The 25848-nt window shown below is 36.2% G+C and overlaps 1 protein-coding gene across 1 annotated transcript in view; it reads left to right on the top strand.

Moving 5' to 3' along the window:
* Positions 1-1133: 1133 nt before the first annotated feature.
* ROBO1 (roundabout guidance receptor 1) overlaps positions 1134-25848 on the top strand; it is a 146913-nt gene continuing 122198 nt past the window's right edge. Inside the window, exon 1 of the mRNA XM_060010477.1 lies at positions 1134-1289. Within this exon, the coding sequence (XP_059866460.1) occupies positions 1170-1289 (120 nt within the window). The 5' untranslated portion in view covers positions 1134-1169. The remainder of the gene's footprint in view (positions 1290-25848) is intronic.

Below are 25848 nucleotides of genomic sequence, written 5' to 3'. Positions count from 1 at the left end.
GTTCTCAGTATGTTAGTATTATATTAGTATCCAGTTAGGATTATAGTAATGAATTGTTTCCTCCTCTAAAAAATTATGTTTAATAATATAAATGGGGTTAATAATATCTCTTATTCTGAGCAGGTTTGAGATTTAAATGAAGTAATGTGTACTCCTCACCAAATCCACAAAAAATAAAAAGTACAGAACATACAAAGTGACATGGTTGGTAGCAATGCTGTCATCATCACTGGTGCCTTTTAACACTGCCCCTCACTCAGTGATAATGGAAAAACAGACAGTGTTTTGAATTTAGTCACTTTGCAAGTATGTCTAAAGTTTTTGTAATGGACATATTTAAATTATAGTGACTATATACTGTTATACACTAGTTTGAAATATCTTTAAAATACCTCAGTCAAATGCATGCTTGGAAGTATATATATATATATATATATATATATATGTATATATATATATATATGTATATATATATATATTTTTTTTTTTTTTTTTTTTTTTTTTTTTTGTGGTACGCGGGCCTCTCACTGCTGTAACCTCTCCCGTTGCGGAGCACAGGCTCCGGACGCGCAGGCCCAGCGGCCATGGCTCACGGGCCCAGCCGCTCCGCGGCATGTGGGATCTTTCTGGACTGGGGCACGAACCCGCGTCCCCTGCATCGGCAGGTGGACTCTCAACCACTGCGCCACCAGGGAAGCCCTATTTTTACTTTTAATATTTTTGCTTGTATGCATGTGTAATCCATTTAATAACAGAAAGCATCATCCCAACGTGTCATGTAAGTAAAAGGAGGGTTTGGTTATATTCATTAGCACATGGATGAGAAACTGTAGGCAGTAGACAGAGAAGTGCAAGTTAGAGATAAACCAAATGCTAACTGTGAGGGCACTAGGCAGCAAAAAACACTTGCCCACTGGCCTGTGAAGAATATCAAATTATCCCTGTCGTGTGCTTAAGGCCAGATATCATTATTAAATTGCATATGTCTGTAAGTAGATATAGATTTTCCAAGATGTACTGAGATAGCTGTTAGTAGTCGTTTACTATAATAAATGTCTCCTTCGCTGAAGTTCAGAGATAAGGACTGTATATTTCACCGTTGAGTGTAATGATTTAATCTTGTGCCTGCAGTACTACGGGATGACTTCAGACAAAACCCTTCCGATGTCATGGTGGCTGTGGGAGAGCCTGCAGTGATGGAATGCCAGCCTCCACGAGGCCATCCGGAGCCCACCATTTCGTGGAGAAAAGATGGCTCTCCACTGGATGATAAAGATGAAAGAATAACTGTAAGTATTTAAGCCAGCGGTGGGGGACATTTAAAATCCAACTGTGTATATCTTCACGAAAGAAAAAGAGAAAAAAGTAGGTGCTTGCAAATACAGGATTGCATTAACTCCCATTTTCAATTCTTCTTTTAAAATAAATATATTTCAGTTCTCCTTGTGTTGACATAAAAATAAGTGAAGAAAATGCATGTTGTTTAGTTTGCTATTCAGTAAAAGAAGACTTTAATTTCTATGTCAATGTCTTAGAGTTAACACTTTTGTGTATGACATAATTATTTGCATCACTCAGGGCGTATCACATTTCTAGATGGTATAGTAAAAAAATTATAAATAGAATTCAGAAATACAGTATATTTCCAGAAGGAAATCCCTTCAGAATTTTTATCTCTTTCTCCTTTTTAAATTGATTTTCTGTTCTGTAGAGTTTGATATCATTTCTGAAAAATCAAATCTCATTCTGAATGATGGTTAATGATGGATTGATCTCATTCCAGAATAAAATAGTGTGACTAGATTACTGGATTTCAAATTTCTGCTGTGATGTGAGTAGAGAAGTATGCTGTCTGTAGTAAGTAATGATGCGTTTTCTTCTGACAGCAGCGATTCTGAGGCTTCTTTGCTTTTTCTATCTTGTAAGGTGTTAACTAAAGTACCTAAGTAAACCAGCTCTCATTGATTCTATGATTGTACAACATTCCCCTTTTCTGTTTTCTTTGTTCTGCACATACTGTCTATCTATTGTGAATTTATGAGCCAAGATTTAATGTTTCCCAGGAGAATGTGTGTGTAAGGCAAAGGTCACTGCTAAAGTTGTAGAAGAACAAAATTATAACACAGACCACATAATCCTAATAAATGCTTGCACTGTTTCTGAATAACCAGCTAGCAGATTAGCATGAAAATTAAATAGTGAGGAAAAAAAAGAAAGAGAGAAGGTTGTGGTGGACAGGGATTTAGAGACCTTGAAAGAAAATCAAGCATTTTTCCTGCATTGATCCGAATTAGAATGAGTCTGTCAAATGATTAAGTCTAGGAATTGGAGTGATAAGGACCTAGCTGTACTTTTAGGAGATGCTGACGAGCCACATAGCAAAGTGAACTCTATTTGGAAATATTGACTCGGGGAAATAGAGTTAAGGGAACAGAGGAGTAGAGATTCTGGGACCAAATGCTTCTCCTGTTAGTGATAACAGATTCCTTTTAGACTTATGCACAATTAAGATAATGTTTTTCCCTTTAAAAACTATTTTAAGTCGTTTGATGACCATTATCTGTAATTTACATTTTCCTACCCTAATAATTCAAACTCATTGAAACCATTATTATCCATCTCCTCCCTCATGTCTTTCCCGATTACCTATTTGTGTTTAATACAAATTAATGATAAAATTCTCAGCATTGGAGATGCAGCATTAAACAAAAATCAGTGAATGCCCTTCTGGAGTTTATATTCTGTGGTTACTTATACAGATAAAACCAAAATAGATAGTATAACATATAGTATATTAGACTATAATAAGTCCTATAAAAAGTAATGAAGTGATAGATTAATAAAGATTGGGGTAGAATTCCAATTTTAAATAGAAATGACCAGAAATGCTCCACATAAAGATGTGAAAAAATTAAGGGAAGGAACTAGATAGGTATCTGGATAAAGAGTGTTCACACAAAATAGTAAGTTCAAAGACCCTAAGGCAGGGTGTACCTCTACCATTCAAAAAATATAAACAGGCAGAATGGTCAGTGTGGATGGAGCAGAGTAGCAGAGTGAGCAAGGGGAGATTTGTTGGAGATAGCATCGGGGGTGACAGCTAGCCAGACGGTATTCAGCCACAAGAAAGAACAAAATAATCACATCTGGAGCAACATGGATGGACCTAGAGACTGTCATACTCAGTGAAGTGAGTCAGACAGAGAAGGACAAATATCGTATGATACCGCTTACATGTGGAATCTAAAAGAATGGTACAAGTGAACTTATTTACAAAACAGAAATAGTCACAGATGTAGAAAACAATCTTATGGTTACCGGGGGGAAAGGTGGGGAGGGAGAAATTGGGAGATTGGGATTGACAGATGCACACTACTATATATGAAATAGATAACTTATAAGGACCTACTGTATAGCACAGGGAACACTACTCAATACTCTGTAATGACCTATATGGGAAAAGAGTCTAAAAAAGAGTGGATATGTGTAAATGTATAACTGATTCACTGTGCTGTACAGAAGAAACTAACACAACATTGTAAATCAACTGTACTCCAATAAAAATTTTTTTAAAACCCCCAAAACTAGCCAGACTGTCTAGGACCTAGTAGACATTGTAAATAGTTTGGCTTTTCCTCGAAGCAAGGTGTAAAGCATCAGAGTTTTCTCAGCAGAATCCTCCATGCTCTGCAGTACACAGTGAAGGGCGATAATAGCTGACGTGGAGAGCACAGTGGGAGTTTTTGCAGTAATCCAGGCAAAGGGGAAACGGTGGTTTGGACCACTCTCTTAGGAGGTAGTTTGAAGAGGAGAGGTTATATTCTGGATCTGCTGTGAAGCAATTGCAGACAGAATTTGCTAAGAGATTGGATGTGGCTTGTGAGAAAAAGAGAAGGATTACCTTAATCCATTGGTCTGAGCAACTGAAAAGGTCGAGATGCCATTAATTGTAAAAAGGGAAGATTTGGGATGGGAAGTATCAGGAACTCAGTTTTAGACACTGTAATTTTGAAATTCTTATTAGATATCCAAATATGTGTCAAATAGGCAGTTGGAAACATGAGTCAGAAATTCAGAGTTGAGGTTGAGGCTGGAGAAAAATTTGAGTTGTGGTAGACATAACAAGTACTCATTACCATACAGCCCTCCCTTCCTTCTGGGCAGATGAAACACTTCCCAGCTTCCTTGTCACGGGGCAATTTCACTGGTTCAGCTTCATGAGCCATGAGTGAAAATTAAAGACGTTAAATACTAGTGGGTGAGCTTCCAGCGCTCTCTCTCTTTATCAGGTGGCAACCAAGGAGGACACATGTTCCAGGACACCCAAAGAGCCTGGGTCCCTGAGTTAGGTGTAGTAGAACTTTCCACCCCATACCTCTGTCTTCCCATGGTGGACATGTAGAATGAATGAGAAATTTTTGTTGTATTAAATCATAGAGAATTTTCTAGCACAGACTAATGTAGCCTATCTTAATGAATATGGGAGTCATCAGCATGTACATATTATTTAAAAACAGGAGACTGAAATCACCAAGGGAGTGATTATACATAGAAAGGAAGAGAGATCCAGTCTTTAGCTCTGTGGGCAGGGGGGGAGGCAAAAGAGCAGTGGAGACTGAAAGGGAGCAGTCAGAAAGAAAGGAGGCTAACTAGAAGGGCAGCCACCTGGAGATAGTGCTTTAAGGACGTGGCAATGACTGAATCAATTGCAACCAGTAGATCAAGTAATGTAAGAATTGAGAATTGACCACTGGAATTGACAACTTGGTCAGTCATTAATGACCTTGACAAGAGCAGTTTCAGGGAGTGGGGTTAAAACTCACTGAACTGGTACAAGAGAAATTGGAAAGATTGAAATCAGACACGTTAGAATTGTATAGACAATGAAACGATGCCAAGATGTTAATGTATAAATAATTTTAAAATCATTTAAATGCTGTCAAAATGATGATCCATGATAGTGTTCCGTATGCCAGGAAGTTGTAATGTCTGAAACTTTTACTGTTTCTAAGACCATCTGTGTGTTTTGTGTAAATTATGACTGTTAAACTGATAAAACACATCTATACATACAGGGAAATGAATAGATTAAAAATCAGCAGTTTGGATACAAAATTACTGCTCTTATTTAAATCATAATTGTTTTTGTTGGATTTCTTCCTTTAGGCAAAACTAAAATTGAGTAATTAAAACAAAAACTTAAAACAGAAACAGAATGCCTGATGTTATTTCTAATTTTTTTTTCAAAAATTCAAAGTAAATTCTTAAGAGAAGTTGGTTATTAGATATTTTATGTGATTCTTCTTTCCTGAGCTTTGTTTTTGAATGACTGTTTTCATTTCTATTGTTAAAGTACTTTGCCAAATGTGTTGAGTACAGACAAACAAGAGATTAAAGCACATAATATCTTTATGAAAGACAAGTGAAGATTGCATGGTTATTGCTACAGTTTTGGCTATAGGAATTTCTAGAGTTCTTTGATGTGGTGGCTTTCTTTGTTGAAAATGTAAAGTACAACTCTCCCAGCTGTGAGAACAAAGCCACACCCTACAAAAAAGGAAAATATGTAATTGAATTGTAGCTGCACCTGTATTTTTTTCATGTTCTTAAGTCACTTCTTTTTACACTGACCTGTATTCTAAGCCAAATTTTAGATCTATGATGATTATAATGCAGGAAAATATAAAAAGCATTTTCTTATTTTCCTGCCTGAGAGGAGAATCTTTTAGAACTTTTTTGGCGTGTATTTCTTAGAATAATTTGAAGGAGGCCTTAGATGATGTTTGTCTCTAGTGTTCGTTCTTTTTTTTCTAAACCTTAGTGTATTTAGCATGAGAATATAAGTAGTTTAACTGGCAGGCTGGATTAAATAGGTTTACTTCATATGTCTGAGACATAGTCATAACCATTATTATTAATAAATGAATTTTTCTCATAGAGATGAATCAGAGGACCAAAGACTTCTTTTTGATGTAGAATAACATTTCAATGTACTTTATAAAAAATGATATATAGAGTTTATTTCATTACATTTTGGAAATATTGTACTTAAAGTCAAGATTATTTTGTATGAGTGAAAAACTGAGAATGTTAAGGTTGGAGAAAACAACTAATACCAAATATTGAGAAAAAAATTTGTGTTCAGTTAAAAAACTAAAATTGCCCTTGAATTAAAGAAAAAGATAAATACAGTTGAAAGTACATATCGCAAATAATTTCCTAGATTACAGAAGATCTGAAGTATGTATAAAGATTGTCAATTACAGAATTATGTTGAATAAAAGCTGACAACTAGACCCAAAAATGCCCAAGAAAAATTTTAGCATGATTTTGGGTTTTTGAATGGAGTCAATCATCATTGATAAAGAGAGAAGAGAAATTTACTAATGTCAAAACATTGTGAAATGGTATTAAGCTTATTAAAAAATTTGCCATTTATTTTATATTTGTAGACCTGGGTAGTTTTAATATTGTTACCTTGGCGAAGAGTTAAGTGTGTTAAAAATCAGGCTAGTTTTGGGGGGGTCACACAATTGCAGAATGTCTGAGGCATCAGTTTCCCATATCTTTTTTTTTTTTTGCGGTACGCGGGCCTCTCACTGCCGCGGCCCCTCCTGCTGCGGAGCACAGGCTCCGGACGCGCAGGTCCAGCGGCCACGGCTCACGGGCCCAGCCGCTCCGCGGCACGCAGGATCCTCCCGGACCGGGGCACGAACCCACGTCCCCTGCATCGGCAGGCGGACTCTCAACCACCGCTCCACCAGGGAAGCCCCCACCCCATATCTTTTGTATTGGCTCTCTACAAAAAGAAAATGCTCCTGGTGGTAGCTACAGGAATTGCAGGCATAAAGACAGAAGGAAATAGCCCATCTCTCACGGAAGATTTAAATAAAACTTACTTAATTCATTTATAAGCATAAAAACAAATGTATTCATAAGTTAAATGTATTAAGGTATCCAATAGTACCTAGGTGGTACTAATGAGACAAGATCAACTATATGGTTTACTTCGACATATGATAAATTGGTATAGCAAATTGATACCATTATTTTAACAAAACAAAATGACAGTTATATGTATTTGTATATGAGATCTGATGATTTATGACTGGGAATTAAATCTTTGGACTTGGATTGATAAATTAATATTTATAGGAATAATAGTAAATCCTCAGTACATGGGACATAGTAAATATGCAATAAATATTTATGTTACAGCTCTTCTGGAATGTTACAGCTCTTGTGCTTAAGTCTATCATGAAAACAAACTGAAAAAACACCACTCTATTTTTTTCAATCTGAAGTTTTTCAAACAAATGTGTGGAGTTTTAGAAATGGTTGTTGTAGGGACACCAACAATTTACTACTCTACCATAGTAATAACAATAGCTATTGTGTATTGAGCACCTGTCATGTACCAGAAACGTAATATTATCTCATTTAATCCCCTTTAAAACTCAATGAATAAGCTATTTTCTTTCCATTATGGCACACTTATACCTGTCAATTCAGTCTTATGGATAAGAAGAGGAGGAAGAGGATATTGATATTAAACCCTTAATGTAGCACTTACTATGTGCCAGGTCCAATTCTAAGCACTTTATATATATTGACCCATTTTATCCTGACCCTGTCACACAGATACTAAAATTTCACTAGTGCAGTGGTTAACTCCAGTTGACTGCGGGGACACCTGCCTTTTGTTTTACTGACAACATTTTCTATAGGTCCTATAGATTTTGCTGCATATATTAAAGACTCTGATTTGCTATCAATGCAAATTTCAACTCAGAATGGCCGTAACTCTTAGTTTCCGTTGTGAAATATTGCCTTTGAGTTTGTAAGGGTCTGGAGAGATTAGTTCACACAGTGGAGGTTATAGTGGTTTTGAAACTAAGCTTGGTACATTTGAGAATTAGTCCATATTATGTCCAGTAATAAAAACTGTAACATAACAAAGATCTATAAAATTTGAAGTTTGGTAGTTTCACAAACTATGGCACAGAAATGGTCAAGTTCGACCAAAGGTTATAGTTCAGATAAACTAAAATTATTTATTCTGGACACTAGAGGTCTTACCTCAAAAGATTTTAGGAGATTATCTAAAGAGGATGATAAATGACTGTTTGCCATTTGGCATTTAGGGAAAGAAGGACTTATATTAAAAGGGAATGAGTCAGAGAATGACTTAACTGACTGTACTTTACAGTTAATTGTCCAAATTGTGGATTAGCTAGGTTCTAATACCATCAGCTGTACACACGTCAAAAGTTATTGCTGAAAAATTAAGCAATTATGAGACATTACATAAATAAATGGATAATTAAGTCAAAGAAAATATTGATGTAGTAGCTTCACAATTTCATATAAATACAATAAAATATTGTAAAAACTAATATAGTAACAGTACAATGTAAATGGTAAGATCTGCCTGGACTCAATTCTGAAATTCCAGAGTAAGTTTCTTCAAAGTAACCTTTCACCGTCATTTATCCTGAATTATTTCATTTTAGTATTTAAAAGAAGAGCTTAAAAGACATTCTTTTCATGTTCGAAACTCAGCTTTTTAAAAAAGATTTATTTATTTTTATTTTGGGCTGTGTTGGGTCTTCATTGCTGTGTGCGGGCTTTCTCTAGTTGCGGTGAGCGGGGGCTACTCTTCGTTGCGGTGCGTGGGCTTCTCATTGCGGTGGCTTCTCTTGTTGTGGAGCACGGGCTCTAGGTGCACAGGCTTCAGTAGTTGTGGCGTGCGGGCTCTAGAGTGTAGGCTCAGTAGTTGTGGCGCACGGGCTTAGTTGCTCCCCAGTATGTGGGATTTTCCTGGACCAGGGCTTGAACCCATGTCCCCTGCATTGGCAGGTGGATCCTTAACCACTGCACCACAGGGAAGCCCTAAATTCTTAGCTTCTAAGCTAAAATTTAGGGATGAACAATGCATGCTTTTCCCATCTTTTTTGTATGTGGCTTTGTGACATAAACATTTTTGAATGACTTGTATTATTCTTTGAGATAAGCTGTGTCTTGAATTTTTAATTTTTTTCCTACCTGTCTTCAAAGCAGCATGCTACAAAATGTTTTATATGTCTCATAGATTTTCTTGTTACTTAATAGAAAAAATAATTTAGATTATAAAGAAATACTTTCATTATAAGCTATTTATTTCTATCAAATCCATAGTCCAGAAACCATTTTATTGTCAATTCCATCTACTTATCAAATAACCATATTGAGACTTTATTCATTCTTCTTTGAAAATGTGGAAAAGATTTCACAGCATCTATGTGTTTTAACATGATGAGCAAAGGTTAATTTAGTAGCCTTTTCTTAAGGTTTTTACTTAGATGGGATGACCAGCCATCCTGGTTTGCAGGGAACTGTCCTGGTGTTAGCACTGAAAACCCCTAGTCCCAGAAAAATAACCCTTGGTTCTGGGAAAACTGAGACAGTTGGTCACCCTAAGCCTAGATGGTTTAAATGAATTGATTTATATATGAATGAGAAATTTCATTCATACAAGGTAAATAAAATGTAGTTTAAATAGAAGAGTTGTATCTATGTCATTTCTTTCATAAGCAAGTTAAAGACTTGAAAATCATTAGTGAAGTTAGGAGAAAAATTCAGTTATACATAAAAAATGATTTAACACCTCCCATTCCTCATGCTAAGGGGTACAACTGTTAGAATGCAATATGTCATCAGTTCTTTTTCAAGTCCTTTTCTGCTTCCTGTGTGTCTTTGTAGGCTTCTTTGATTTCCCTTGTTGGTGTGATATTTTGGTAAAAAGCAGCTGACTCACATCCCATCCAAATCCCCAGTGTCCTCCAGATCCTTCATAAATTTGGCATTCAGCCCTCTCCTTGCCAATTACTTCCTTTCCCCCCAATTCCCACATGTCTCCTTCCTAAGCCATCTGCTTCTCCTCCCTTCCTTCGATTAGTGCTTTCCTCTGGTCTTCCAACTTCTTTCATTGTTCAATGTCCGTTGCTTCCTTTTCCCCTCTGCTCCCCTACAGGAAATCAACATGCTTAATGCAGCTGATGTCATAGAGCCCCTTTTCCCTGAGAAGTTAAATTTGTGTTCCTGAAAAATAAATATGTAGTTCTGTTGTGTGAAGGTCAAAGGAAACTGGTGTATTGAACCAGAATTTTTTTCTGCCCATCTTACGTAAAGAGTCATGCATATTATATATCATCTTTTTTAAAGAATAAAAATTTTATTCATGATGTTTTAAAGAATAAAAATTCTTTTTTAAAGAATAAAAATTTTATTCATGATTTAAATATAAGTTAATATGAATCTATAATATGAATCATGAGACTGAAGAAATGAGTTAAAAAGTAAATTTATATCCTATCATACTTAATTTTCAAATTTAGTCATTGAAATACAGTATTAGTAAAATTAAACAGTTTCATATATTGTAAGACAATGTTTTAAAACCTATATGCATGATTTTATGGACGTTTGATCTCTATAAATTTCATCATATCCATCTGTGAAATTAATTGTCTAATAATACCTATATTGGTTTACAGTGTCCTTGTGGGAATCCAGTGAGGAAATACATGTTATATGTCGTTTTAAATGGTGACACACTCTGTACGTATTAGTAATCAGTATTCTGGTGATTATTGTTGTACCTGCCTGAACTCTGGGTAAATTTAGCAATCAATAACTTGACGGAAAAGGAAAATCAGGAACTGTTTATGCCACAGCAATTTCAACTTTTCTGAATTAACAAGAAGACCATATATGTATATGAAAACAGACCCAGCATTTGTCTCATCTAAATTTCTATTTATACTGATTTACAACTGTGAGAAAATCAGTTTCTACAGAATCACCATGAGTATTTAGTGCAGGTGAATATTATGCGTAAGTAAAGTTTTCAGACTAATATTGATATTAAGAAACTAATTTAAAATCCTATGTTCACCCCTACTGTGAAATGCAATAATCAACTGGGGGTTCCACAAGAGAATTAAGCCCTAATGCCCTAAGGCATCCACTCTGTGTAATAGATTGACTTTTCTCCCATGCATCTAGAACAGTCCTAGTTGTGTACAATTCTCAGGGGAATTGAGAAATGCTGTGATTCAGATGAGGTTCACTGGTTGAGAAAGGCTGGTTTATCTTCCTAAGGAACATCCTGAACCTTTTCAGAAACTTGTAATTCTATTTAAATAATTAAACATACACTCATCCTGTTTGGATGCTGAAACTAGAAAAGAGAAAGCCAAGCATCTCAGGCCTACCTGTGAAGCCCAAGTACTCTTTTGAAAGGATTTTAATAAACTAAGGCCTTCTCAGTTCTCGCACACAAATTAGTTTAGATGACAATAGTTATAAATATAATTCCAGTGAGTATTTATTTGATTATTGCTCTCTAGATTTTAATTATTTGTGTGTTAGACGTTCATTTAAAAGCTTGGATACTAAGAGTTTGCAGTACCGAATTATGAAAGTCTTTGCGTATCCAATTCCCTCTGCCTGGAATGTTTTGACACCTACACCGTCTTTGTCTAGCTCACTCATTTTCAAGTTCCAACTTAAAGGCAAATTCTTCAGAGGAGCCTTCTGCAAAACCCTACTCTGCACTTCCACACTAGATTTGACTTCCTATTATCTGTTCCTTTTCCTTTTGCTAAATATTTCTCTTTTAATCTATGGCAAATCATTACTTATATATTACTCATTGAATATACATGACACATAAAGGCCAGCCGTATTCCCTCTGTCTTGTGGTTGGAGCTCAATACATATTTCTTGAGCAAATATTAAATGAATGAAATATAAATCATAATAATGTCTTCTAGTATACTCAGAACTGAAAAGTTGCTAATGTGAACATACTTGATTCTATTTCCATATGCACTTATATATTTACTTTCTTATTCCCTTATAAATTGGAAAGGATGTATCATCCATACCATTTAGTTTTTTCTAAAGCACGTTTTTTCACTGCCTTATCAGCAAGAGAAGGAAGAGATATTATACAGGTTAATTATGTGAGTAAATATATTTCTGTAAGTGTGACTTACAGATACCTACAGAATCTTAGAGATGGAGCTGAGGAGAGATGGTAAATAGGCAAGTCCCTTCATTTTTAAGAAAGAAAGGGAAGCCAGGGGAGTAGATTTGCCCTGAGTCACTTAATGGATCTGTATCGTGAGTCAGGAATAAGAGCCAGACCTCTCAATGCCTGTTCTGATTTTCCCATGACGAACTAGACCTGATCACCCCTTCTCAAACAACACTTAAATTTAAGATGTTTCCTAACAAAAAATCCACAGGTAAAGTGTTTTACTGGACTCATTTCATACAATTTTGCTACTTGTTTTGGTCCTAAATTCAGTATTTCTTATCTTAGTACCAGTTATAGAAAGTATTATTTTGGGCTTCCCTGGTGGCACAGTGGTTAAGAATCCGCCTGCCAGTGCAGGGGACATGGGTTTGAGCCCTGGTCCGGGAAGATCCCACATGCCACGGAGCAACTAATCCTGTGCTCCACAACTACTGAGCCTGCGCTCCAGAGCCCGTGTGCTGCAACTACTGAGCGCACGTGCCTAGAGCCCGTGCTCTGCAATAAGAGAAGCCACTGCAATGAGAAGCCCAGGCACCGCAATGAAGAGTAGCCCCTGCTTGCCACAAGTAGAGAAAAGCCTGCACTCAGCAACGAAGACCCAATGCAGCCAAGAATAAATAAATGAATAAATAAGGAAAAATAAATAAAGAAAAAAAGAAAGTATTATTTTCTATATTTTCCCTTATTATTTTCAATTATTTATCCACTGGGTACAAACATGGCCTTGTGTCACGCTGATTAATAATTCTGTATGCATTTTTGCTTTATCAATTATGTTTTTAAGAACATATCTAAATTCATCTTAAGTGATTGATTATCTGAGATTGCCTCAGGATTTCATCCAATAAATAAAAATAAATTACAGCAATTTAAATACTAAGTTAAGGTTAACTTATGGCCATCTTGGGAAAGTCTGAAGCTCCTTTTTTGAAACTGCATTAATAACTAGACCTTGGTCACATCCTTTAATTGTTGAACATACTAAGCTAATAATATCTTCCCTATTTATTAGGCTCATAATGAGAATCAAACCAGAGCAGTGAGAGTGTTTTGAAGACTCACAATAACTGCCTTATTGTAAGGTGTTATTTTAAGTAGTGCTGTCATGATTTTCAGTTAATGTTCATTCTGCATTGATATTAATAACTTGGAGAGGTAAGAGACCAGAGATTTTTAAGTTCAGAATGGAAAAGAACGCTTTTGTATTATTTAGTGGACAAAACAAAGCAAGCAAACAAAAAACGCTGATAAAAATGGTATATCCTGTTTCAATCAGTTTTTTTTAAGTGTACAAATATATGAGTCTCCTTCTGGATGCCATATACTTTTAGGGGCCTCTGTAATTTATAGTCTGCATGCCCATTTTTGTCTGGGTCCCTTGAGACACCTAGTTGTAATTCCTAATAAAATCCTTGTAAGTCCATATAAAATGACTCAAGTACCGCAGAGAGGGTGCAAGTACGGTTGGATGCAGAGATAAAGTAGCAGAGGCTAAAGAGTGCCAGATAAAATATTGTCTAGTTTAACAAATAATCTTTGGTGACTTCAGGAAACAATATACTATAATTCAACTTTGAATTTTCCTCTGAGAAGTGTAATGAACTTCCATATGAGTAAAAGTCCTAACATATGTGAAAAATCAGAATACTCTTGAACAGTTTGGTATTGTACAATGTAGATTTTTTTTATACAGCTTTGTATTAATGTTGACTGTCAGTACTCTTTTAAATCTCTCAAGATGATTCTGGCCTTCTGAATTTTTTTTCCCAAATATGTTTCCTCCAAAACAGTTTTGAATATTTTCCCAAAATCTAGTCCCACCCAAATGTTAGTTTCAGGAGTGCCTGGCAGATCTGCCTAAGCCACCTTCGGTATGGAATTCTGCCAACTCCTGAAATTCACTGGGCCAAAACCTGCTGTGGATGTACACTGCTGTTCAGCGTCCATGATCCTTCGGTCAGAGGAGATCTTCCAGAAAGCAGAAAGTGTCTCAGAAATTAGAGTAAACAGCTAAGAAAGAGTTATAGCTCATAATTCAAAGTAATTATCAATACAGTATACTACCAGAAGTATTATAACTCTACAGAATGAACACACATGGTCAGAGACAGAGCTCATAATAGGAATTGCTGATTAACTTAGATAGCTGACTTACAAATGTTGTTGTCCCATTTGTTTTTTGCTTATAATGCAGGCTCACTCAAGCAGCTGGGTTTCTTCACTTTCCAAGCACTTTGATATATTTGATCAGGCCATTACATTTTTCCAAATAGCCAAGGACTAGTGGAATTTTACTACTGTCTGGGAGCACTTTGTTTAATTATAGGTTAAAGTAGTTTGCCAAATTAAAGGTACAATCTTCTGTGGTTTCAAGGATGGTGTTCCAACCAGTTTATTTTATTTTCAATGTTCTATTAATCACGGCTGAAATGTTTCTCTAAAGATACAGTTTTAAAATTTATTTAAAACCTTGCTTATAAATCTTGCCTATAATCTGGAGAAAAGTTATGTCATATCAGAGTACTTTTTCATAAATTCTGTTTTTAAAAAGTTGACTTTTCTAAATGCTTGTGATTTTGGTGTTTGCTCATGATGGGCCAGACATAATTTTATTTTTCTGTTTACCACAGGAAGAATGAATTGTAATCTTTAAAAGCAAAGTAGTAGATTCAAAAGTGCATTTGATTGTACAGGATTCTTTCCTTAAAACATAGTTCAAAATGCAGAAATCAAAGAAATTATTTTAAGCCTTTAAATTTAAAATTATTTTTAATCTGAGCAAAGGGGTTGGGATTTCCTTTTCATAGTTTACAATTGGCTAAAATTGGTTTTATCTATTTCTCCATCTTGTTCATATTGTCACTTTTAAAGAAGCTCTCTCCAAAAATAATCCCAAATCTTATGCTGAGGCTGATGTCTTCTCTAATCTAATGCTGATTCTGCATTTCTTTTGTCTAAAGGTGAGTTGTTTTAAAAGTACTAATACTCTGTTGGTAATATCTGACCACTTCAATTTTTATCTCCTTAAGCCCAAAGAATTTGATAATATGATAAATCATACACTTGTAAAATAATCCGGTGTGCATTAACAAAATTACTAACAGATGGCACAGGTTTTCTCTTCTTAAATCTTACAAATCTAGGTGATCACGAAGCTTTAAAGGCTGATCACACTAGGAAAAGCCTCATGTCTAAGTCACCTTTAAGAGCATCATCTTGTATGGGAAAATTTCAAAAGCAGGTGAACTCAATCTGTATAATACGGGTTGAAAATAATGGACTCTGTCTCCTTGAGTGGATAAAGTGTAATTTACTAAGGAATCCATTATTTCTTTGCCTTTTAACATTCATGGTGTCACTCTTCTCTCTCCTAGATACATCACATCACCATATTGCTACGTACATCATGCTTATAAAAGATCATGTCAGATTTTCTCATCTTTATTAGGAAACCTTACAAATACTGTTCAAATTTTAAATATACCATAGTAATAAGTACATATTTATATGGGGAAAGAAGAGCTATTCCTCTGTATAGGAACTAACGTTAAGATATCTACCTAACTAGATTTCGCCTGCAAAGAGCACATGCATATATGAAATGTAAACATGCACATCTTTTCCACTGGCAGCTAGATGGATTCATGGCAATTAGATTGGCTATCCCAATCACTCAGGTTTAAACATGGAGTGTAATAGATGGAAGGCCATCAATCTAACGGACTCAGGGAGGTCCACCAATAGCACCTATTTCTTCGCCAAGCCGTTGGTTCTCGCAATCTATACAAGACATTGCCAATTTGCAGTTTGTGGCATGAGAAGCACAGAAAACATGAGCTCTTGTTTTCTGTCCAAAAGAAAGTGCACTATGTAAACTTTACTTCGGATTTATGTAGAATGAACTCCAATCACTTACTAAATGATCTGGAGCAAGTTTCTGATATTCTCTGAGCATTAGTTTTCTCATCCCCAAATAGAAAAATATACCTCACCTGTGAGACTGTTGTAAAAATGAAAGATGATGCATGCAGCAATGTCATATACACAGCACATGTTGCCGCGTCATGGTTCTCATTAATCACAACAGTAATGGTATTCCAGATTGTTGTTTAAATACAGTAGTACATTTACGAAATTTACCACAGGTTCACTGATGTATTTTTCATGTGTTTGTGGAAAAAACTGCCAGAAGCATTTTACACTTAGGACATAATTTTTTTCAGGTTTTTCCAGTTGTTAAGTCATTTAAAACTCCTACTGAAACATTAGAAAATTTAAATGTATTTATTACTTTTGTGTGAAGTCATCAGAATTTGAATTTGTCTTCCACAAGACAGTAGAAAAGAGTGTACTTCTAACATAAATTCTAAAATATCAAGCCTTTTTATGAAGAGATGATGACTGAAGTCAAAGAATTTCATGTATCCTACATCTCAGATCTTGAAAAATCTGATAGTGTACTTTCTATGTGGGTGTTGAGCAAGATTCTAGAGATACAACAAACTCCTTGCCATTGCAGAACTTATATTTTATATAGAGAGAAGCAAGAAGAATAAGATCGAGTTTTTTATTTGTTTGTTTTTGTTTTTGTTTCGTATTGACTTTATCTTGTGCCTTCATTTTCCCACTGACTGATATCACTAACACCAAAACCTTTCCCTCTACTCAATCCTGAAACCTCCTATTTAGGTTTGTATGGAAGCAACCTAGGATTCACAAAATTCTGAATTTCAAATCAAAGTTCAAATGTTACAACTCATAGCCTTAGGGTTAGGAGCAATCCAAAACACTGAGGTCCTTAACAGCATTAATACTTTTTGCACTACATTTTCTGTTCAGTATGTTTTTGTCTTGACTCAGGAACCGAACCATTTATGGCTGAGAAGGATTGTCACAAACAAGTATCATTCCAAATGGTGTCTGAAATACTCTTCAGGTAGACATTTTCTCTTTTGTTTTCACAGATAACTATAGAATATAAGGGCCAGGATGCATTTATTTTGATTTATTTGTCCACAAGTTAACCATTAGTTCTCAGGAAATAGAAGTACATGTGGATAATTCTGAAGGTTAATGTAACCCACCAAAAAGAGTTCATTTAAGCCCTAGCTCAAACCTTTCTTCCCAAGATTGTATTCTCTTCCTTACATGTGTAAATTAGCCTACTTGTTTTCTCTTAGGTAGTTTGTAGATATATTTTCATTTGTTTTACCATGTGCAGTGGTGGAGGAGAGGGGGTTATCGTCTTTTATCTTATCATCTGTCCCTTATGAAATGCAGCACACATTTGCCAAATAAGAGAGCTAGGTTCCAGAAGAGTCTTGTGATCAATAAAAGAGAGTGAAGCAACTGACCGTATGGATATTGAATCTCTGACCGACCCTGTCTGATGAGCCTTGACTCTGATTAATCAATTAAGCCCGTCACTTGCAAGTCTCTTGTTCTCCTTTGACTCTCTTAGATTAAAATACCACAGAATGGGAATGAGTGTTTATTTCAATTTGTAGCTACTTTAGGGATCTTCGTACTTGTATAGAATCTTAATAAACAGTATTAAATGCTTTTATTGCTTTTTCATTTTTGCAAGTTACAAATATGTTTCCATAAAGCAATTCTCCTTAGTTAATTTCTGTACTTCATTTACATAAAGTCATCCTGCATTTCTGAATCCAAGAATCCCTTATATACTCAGCCTTGGTTTGACTTTGTCTGCCATGGTTTATGTCTTCTTCATAATATAAGTGAATTTAAATTTCAAGAGTAACAAAATAGTGTCTCTGGAAAAGGCATTATCTGAGCAATGCGTTTGGTGGTGAGGGAAATTCTCACACTGGACCAAAATTGGAGAAAAGAACTGAGCATAAGAACCCATGGTGAAGAAAAAAGATTTACTATTTGAAAAGTATTTTCAGCTGGTCCGCTTGTAACTCAAAAGAGCCAAGTGTTTGAAAATGAGCTTTTCTCCCCTCAAATATGATGAGCATTTGTCAACTTTATTTCTAGAGTATAGTCATAATTCCTTCATAGATTTTTATTTCAGGCTGTCCCAACAGTGACTGTATGTAAATTCAGAATTAGAGCCAGATGGTTGGAAGAGGTGATAAAAAGCAATCCTGGTTTCGTAGGAAAGTGAAAATTGCCCATAAGACTTTGTTTTTACCTTTAAAACAGCAGGACATTGTTTCATGAGACCTGTGAAGGAACCAATACATTAACTTTAATGGCTAGGAACTAAATTAATTTCTCATATGTATGCAGAATACTACCATGAAATACGTAGAATTTTCAGAGGTAAAGATCAATTGACTGACTTACTTTGGGGGGATAGCTAGCAAAGGCTATTTTCTTCCCAAGCCACTCTTTATATTGCCTCCTTTTTATAGGATTCACTTTTGGGTTCTGATCTTAATGACTTGGGAACAAGATACCTGGGGAATTAGCTAAAAGCCCTCACTGTTTCATCTGCTCTCCATTTCACCAGTATTCGGCAGTTGTCTGCCCCTGGTTTAGAATACGATAAATTGGAGATGGCTTTCCCGGTTGACTGGTTCAAGAAAATGGGTGCTCAAGAGAAAATGCCAAACCCAAGTCTTCATATTGACTTTGAGCCACGCTTAAGCAAGCAAAATCGGTGTCTTTTAAGGAGACTGGGCTTCTTTTTTCTATTATTCCTTGTTAAAATTAGGATTCATGGCGAGATCCTCCGGTGATATAAACTAGATAGATAGAAAGGTAACAATTTATACCTTCACAAAGAAAATCATCCTCTCCCTTTAACTAACTATGCCTCTCTGCAGGGTGGCTCCCACTTGCCTGCAATTAGCAAAACAGCTCTTCCTGATATAGTCTATATCGAATTATCCTGGGTGTGCTTCTGTGGCAGCAAAGAGCCAACTACCAATTTATAAATCGCTATGAGGAAGAAATGAGAAGTTTAGTCGGAGAAATGAAAATCACAGAGAAATGCAGCTGCCATAGTCTTAGGCAGCGATTCTCCCAGGCCTGTGTTCTCAGCTGACAGCTCACCAAGCTGTGTGGAGAGCCACGTGTCCCCACTGGGATAATTGCTTTTTCTGCATGAGTCTCTTGTTGCTTCTCTCTGATGATCAAGTGTGTTTAAACTCCTGGCAGAAATCATGTTGGTTTTTAAATGATACTGTAAAGTGTACCAGCAAACAAATGAAATTGGATCATGTTCTCTTGTATGCATGTAGCCCAAGCGGATATGGGATGCCAATGGAGAGATCCTAATTGCCTGTTTTTCCTCTCAATTCCACTCCGAATAGAACAGTTGAAAGACCTACAATAAGTTGTGTTTTTTTTTTTCCTTGTAATGCTGTTCCTTTTAATGTCACCAAGTAAAATGTGGAATGGTCATGTGTTTTCAATTTGTCATTTTCATAATTTCTTTACGATGTATATGTACTTATCCAGGCATCCTTTTGTTGTACAAGATTTTTTCATGAAAATCTCATGAACATTGTTCATACCATAAGTAGGCTATAAAGAGGAAGGGAGATTTGCATAAGAATGGACAAGTAAATGGATTAGTATCATTCAGGTGAAAATTTTTTACAGTGTGAATGAAATCTAACTACATTTTTTAATAATCTATAGTAAAAAAGTATTGTAAATATTAGCACATAATCTATTTTTTCTTAGTTTAACCCATCCAAGAGACACAGTCACTCTCATTTTGTATCACGAGTCTATATTGAGCTGGTCCTGAGTACATGCCAGCTTTGCCTAACAGCTTTTGGATGACGAGTTTGAAACCAGATCACATCTCATCAAGAAACTTGAGTGGGAAATTTAAGCCAATGCATTTCTTTTTCCTTCTCCCCCTCTTCCTCTTCCTCCTTCTCCTTTTTTCTCTCTCTCTTTCTTTCTCTCCTTTTTTTTGAGGTCTCTGTGAACCAGAATAAAATTGGAATAGAAAGAGTTGAATTTTTTTTGGAAAATATATTGAGAGGCAGTAGCCTTTATGAAAAGTAGAAAGGAAATAAACTTTGTTAGCCAGGAGGGAGAACTGTGATTTGGCTAACCATGGTTTATTGTTTATTTATCGATCTAAAATAAAACTTATGTTTGAGACTTTAATATGAAATCATGTTGTTATGGATACATGCTATCAGTTTTTTTTTTTAACATCTTTATTGGGGTATAATTGCTTTACAATGGTGTGTTAGTTTCTGCTTTATAACAAAGTGAATCAGTCATACATAAACATATGTTCCCATATGTCTTCCCTGTTGCGTCTCCCTCCCTCCCACCCTCCCTATCCCACCCCTCCAGTCTGTCACAAAGCACCGAGCCAATATCCCTGTGCCATGCGGCTGCTTCCCACTAGCTATCTACCTTACTACGTTTGTTAGTGTGTATATGCCCATGACTCTCTCTTGCCCTGTCACAGCTCACCCTTCCCCCTCCCCATAACCTCAAGTCCATTCTCTAGGAGGTCTGCGTCTTTATTCCTGCCTTACCCCTAGGTTCTTCATGACATTTTTTTTTCTTAAATTCCATATATATGTGTTAGCATACGGTATTTGTCTTTTTCTTTCTGACTTACTTCACTCTGTATGACAGACTCTAGGTCTATCCACCTCATTACAAATAGCTCAATTTCGTTTCTTTTTATGGCTGAGTAATATTCCATTGTATATATGTGCCACATCTTCTTTATCCATTCATCCGATGATGGGCACTTAGGTTGTTTCCATCTCCGGGCTATTGTAAATAGAGCTGCAATGAACATTTTGGTACATGACTCTTTTTGAATTTCGGTTTTCTCAGGGTATATGCCCAGTAGTGGGATTGCTGGGTCATATGGTAGTTCTATTTGTAGCTTTTTAAGGAACCTCCATACTGTTCTCCATAGTGGCTGAACCAATTCACATTCCCACCAGCAGTGCAGGAGTGTTCCCTTTTCTCCACACCCTCTCCAGCATTTATTGTTTCTAGATTTTTTGATGATGGCCATTCTGACTGGTGTGAGATGATATCTCATTGTAGTTTTGATTTGCATTTCTCTAATGATTAATGATGTTGAGCATTCTTTCATGTGTTTGTTGGCAGTCTGTATATCTTCTTTGGAGAAATGTCTATTTAGGTCTTCTGCCCATTTTTGGATTGGGTTGTTTGTTTTTTTGTTATTGAGCTGCATGAGCTGCTTGTAAATTTTGGAGATTAATCCTTTGTCGGTTACTTCATTTGCAAATATTTTCTCCCATTCTGAGGGTTGTCTTTTGGTCTTGTTTATGGTTTCCTTTGCTGTGCAAAAGCTTTGAAGTTTCATTAGGTCCCATTTGTTTATTTTTGTTTTTATTTCCATTACTCTAGGAGGTGGGTCAGAAAGGATCTTGCTGTGATTTATGTCATAGAGTGTTCTGCCTATGTTTTCCTCTAAGAGTTTGATAGTTTCTGGCCTTATATTTAGGTCTTTAATCCATTTTGAGCTTATTTTTGTGTATGGTGTTAGGGAGTGATCTAATCTCATACTTTTACATGTACCTGCCCAGTTTTCCCAGCACCACTTATTGAAGAGGCTGTCCTTTCTCCACTGTACATTCCTGCCACCTTTATCAAAGATAAGGTGTCCATATGTGCATGGGTTTATCTCTGGGCTTTCTATCCTGTTCCATTGATCTATCTTTCTGTTTTTGTGCCAGTACCATACCGTCTTGATAACTGTAGCTTTGTAATATAGTCTGAAGTCAGGGAGCCTGATTCCTCCAGTTCCTTTTTTCGTTCTCAAGATTGCTTTGGCTATTCGGGGTCTTTTGTGTTTTCATACAAATTGCGAAATTTTTTGTTCTAGTTCTGTGAAAAATGCCAGTGGTAGTTTGATAGGGATTGCATTGAATCTATAGATTGCTTTGGGTAGTAAAGTCATTTTCACAATGTTGATTCTTCCAATCCAAGAACATGGTATATCTCTCCATCTATTTGTATCATCTTTAATTTCTTTCATCAGTGTCTTATAAATTTCTGCATACAGGTCTTTTGTCTCCTTAGGTAGGTTTATTCCTAGATATTTTATTCTTTTTGTTGCAATGGTAAATGGGAGTGTTTTCTTGATTTCACTTTCAGATTTGTCATCATTAGTATATAGGAATGCCAGAGATTTCTGTGCATTAATTTTGTATCCTGCCACTTTACCAAATTCATTGATTAGCTCTAGTAGTTTTCTGGTAGCATCTTTAGGATTCTCTATGTATAGGATCATGTCATCTGCAAACAGTGACAGCTTTACTTCTTCTTTTCCGATTTGGATTCCTTTTATTTCCTTTTCTTCTCTGATTGCTGTGGCTAAAACTTCCAAAACTATGTTGAATAAGAGTGGTGAGAGTGGGCAACCTTGTCTTGTTCCTGATCTTAGTGGAAATGCTTTCAGTTTTTCACCATTGAGGATGATGTTTGCTATGGGCTTGTCATATATGGCCTTTATTATGTTGAGGAAAGTTCCCTCTATGCCTACTTTCTGCAGGGTTTTTATCATAAATGGGTGTTGAATTTTGTCAAAAGCTTTCTCTGCATCTATTGAGATGATCATGTGGTTTTTCTTCTTCAATTTGTTAATATGGTTTATCACATTGATAGGTTTGCATATATTGAAGAATCCTTGCATTCCTGGAATAAACCCCACTTGATCATGGTGTATGATCCTTTTAATGTGCTGTTGGATTCTGTTTGCTAGTATTTTGTTGAGGATATTTGCATCTATGTTCATCAGTGATATTGGCCTGTAGTTTTCTTTCTTTGGGACATCCTTGTCTGGTTTTGGTATCAAGGTGATGGTGGCCTCGTAGAAGGAGTTTGGGAGTGTTCCTCCCTCTGCTATATTTTGGAAGAGTTTGAGAAGGATAGGTGTTAGCTCTTCTCTAAATGTTTGATAGAATTCGCCTGTGAAGCCATCTGGTCCTGGGCTTTTCTTTGTTGGAAGATTTTTAATCACAGTTTCAATTTCAGTGCTTGTGATTGGTCTGTTCATATTTTCTATTTCTTCCTGATTCAGTCTTGGCAGGTTGTGCATTTCTAAGAATTTGTCCATTTCTTCCAGATTGTCCATTTTATTGGCATAGAGCTGCTTGTAGTAATCTCTCATGATCTCTTTTATTTCTGCAGTGTCAGTTGTTACCTCTCCTTTTTCATTTCTAATTCTATTGATTTGAGTCTTCTCCCTTTTTTTCTTGATGAGTCTGGCTAGTGGTTTATCTATTTTGTTTATCTTCTCAAAGAACCAGCTTTTAGTTTTATTGATCTTTGCTATTGTTTCCTTCATTTCTTTTTCATTTATTTCTGATCTGATTTTTATGATTTCTTTCCTTCTGCTAGCTTTGGGGTTTTTTTGTTCTTCTTTCTCTAATTGCTTGAGGTGCAAGGTTAGGTTGTTTATTCTAGATGATTCCTGCTTCTTAAGGTGGGCTTGTATTGCTATAAACTTCCCCCTTAGAACTGCTTTTGCTGCATCCCACAGGTTTTGTGTCGTTGTGTCTCCATTGTCATTTGTTTCTAGGTATTTTTTTATTTCCTCTTTGATTTCTTCAGTGATCACTTCGTTATTAAGTAAAGTATTGTTTAGCCTCCATGTGTTTGTATTTTTTACAGATCTTTTCCTGTAATTGATATCTAGTCTTATGGCATTGTGGTCAGAAAAGATACTTGATACAATTTCAATTTTTTTAAATTTACCAAGGCTTGATTTGTGACCCAAGATATGATCTATCCTGGAGAACGTTCCATGAGCACTTGAGAAAAATGTGTATTCTGTTGTTTTTGGATGGAGTGTCCTATAAATATCAATTAAGTCCATCTTGTTTAATGTATCATTTAAAGCTTGTGTTTCCTTATTTATTTTCATTTTGGATGATCTGTCCATAGGTGAAAGTGGAGTGTTTAAGTCCCCTACTATGAATGTGTTACTGTCGATTTCCCCTTTTATGGCTGTTAGTATTTGCCTTATGTATTGAGGTGCTCCTATGTTGGGTGCATAAATATTTACAATTGTTATATCTTCTTCTTGGATCGATCCCTTGATCATTATGTAGTGTCCTTCTTTGTCTCTTTTAATAGTCCTTATTTTAAAATCTATTTTGTCTGATATGAGAATTGCTACTCCAGCTTTCTTTTGGTTTCCATTTGCATGGAATATCTTTTTCCATCCCCTTACTTTCAGTCTGTATGTGTCTCTAGGTCTGAAGTGGGTCTCTTGTAGACAGTATATATATGGGTCTTGTTTTTGTATCCATTCAGCTAATCTGTGTCTTTTGGTGGGAGCATTTAGTCCATTTACATTTAAGGTAATTATCGATATGTATGTCCCTATTCCCATTTTCTAAATTGTTTTGGGTTCGTTATTATAGGTCTTTTCCTTCTCTTGTGTTTCTTGCCTAGAGAAGATCCTTTAGCATTTGTTGTAAAGCTGGTTTGGTGGTGCTGAACTCTCTCAGCTTTTGCTTGTCTGTAAAGGTTTTAATTTCTCCATCAAATCTGAATGAGATCCTTGCTGGGTAGAGTAGTCTTGGCTGCAGGTTTTTCTCCTTCATCTCTTTCAGTATGTCCTGCCACTCCCTTCTGGCTTGTAGGGTTTCTGCTGAGAGATCAGCTGTTAACCTTATGGGGATTCCCTTATGTGTTATTTGTTGTTTTTCCCTTGCTGCTTTTAATATGCTTTCTTTGTATTTAATTTTTGACAGTTTGATTAATATGTGTCTTGGCGTATTTCTCCTTGTATTTATCCTGTATGGGACTCTCTGTGCTTCCTGGACTTGATTAACTATTTCCTTTCCCATATTAGGGAAGTTTTCAACTATAATCTCTTCAAATATCTTCTCAGTCCCTTTCTTTTTCTCTTCTTCTTCTGGAACCCCTATAATTCGAATGTTGGTGCGTTTAATGTTGTCCCAGAGGTCTCTGAGACTGTCCTCAGTTCTTTTCATTCTTTTTTCTTTATTCTGCTCTGCAGTAGTTATTTCCCCTATTTTATCTTCCAGGTCACTTATCCGTTCTTCTGCCTCAGTTATTCTGCTATTGATCTCATCTAGAGTACTTTTAATTTCATTTATTGTGTTGTTCATCGTTGCTTGTTTCATCTTTAGTTCTTCTCCGTCCTTGTTAACTGATTCTTGCATTTTGTCCATTCTATTGTCCATTCTATCTCCAAGATTTCAGATCATCCTTACTATCATTATTCTGAATTCTTTTTCAGGTAAGCTGCCTATTTCCTCTTCATTTGTTAGGTCTGGTGCATTTTTATCTTGCTCCTTTATCTGCTGTGTGTTTTTCTGTCTTCTCATTTTGCTTATCTTACTGTGTTTGGGGTCTCCTTTTTGCAGGCTGCAGGTTCGTAGTTCCTGCTGTTTTTGATGTCTGTCCCCAGTGGCTAAGGTTGGTTCAGTGGGTTGTGTAGGTTTCCTGGTGGAGGGGACTAGTGCCTGTGTTGTGGTGGATGAGGCTGGATCTTGTCTCTCTAGTGGGCAGGTTCACATCTGGTGGTGTGTTTGGGGTGTCTGTGGCCTTATTATTATTTTAGGCAGCCTCTCTGCTAATGGGTGGGGTTGTGTTCCTGTCTTGCTAGTTGTTTGGCATAGGTTGTCCAGCACTGTGGCTTGCTGGTCGTTGAGTGAAGCTGGGTGCTGGTGTTAAGATGGAAGTCTCTGGGAGATTTTCGCCGTTTGATATTATGTGGAGCTGGGAGGTCTCTTGTTGACCAGTGTCCTGAAGTTGGCTCTCCTACCTCAGAGGCAGAGCCCTGACTCCTGGCT

Source organism: Delphinus delphis, chromosome 4 (genome assembly GCF_949987515.2).
Source record: "Delphinus delphis chromosome 4, mDelDel1.2, whole genome shotgun sequence".
Taxonomy (NCBI): Eukaryota; Metazoa; Chordata; class Mammalia; order Artiodactyla; family Delphinidae; genus Delphinus; species Delphinus delphis.
This window is presented reverse-complemented; position numbering and strand designations above follow the sequence as displayed.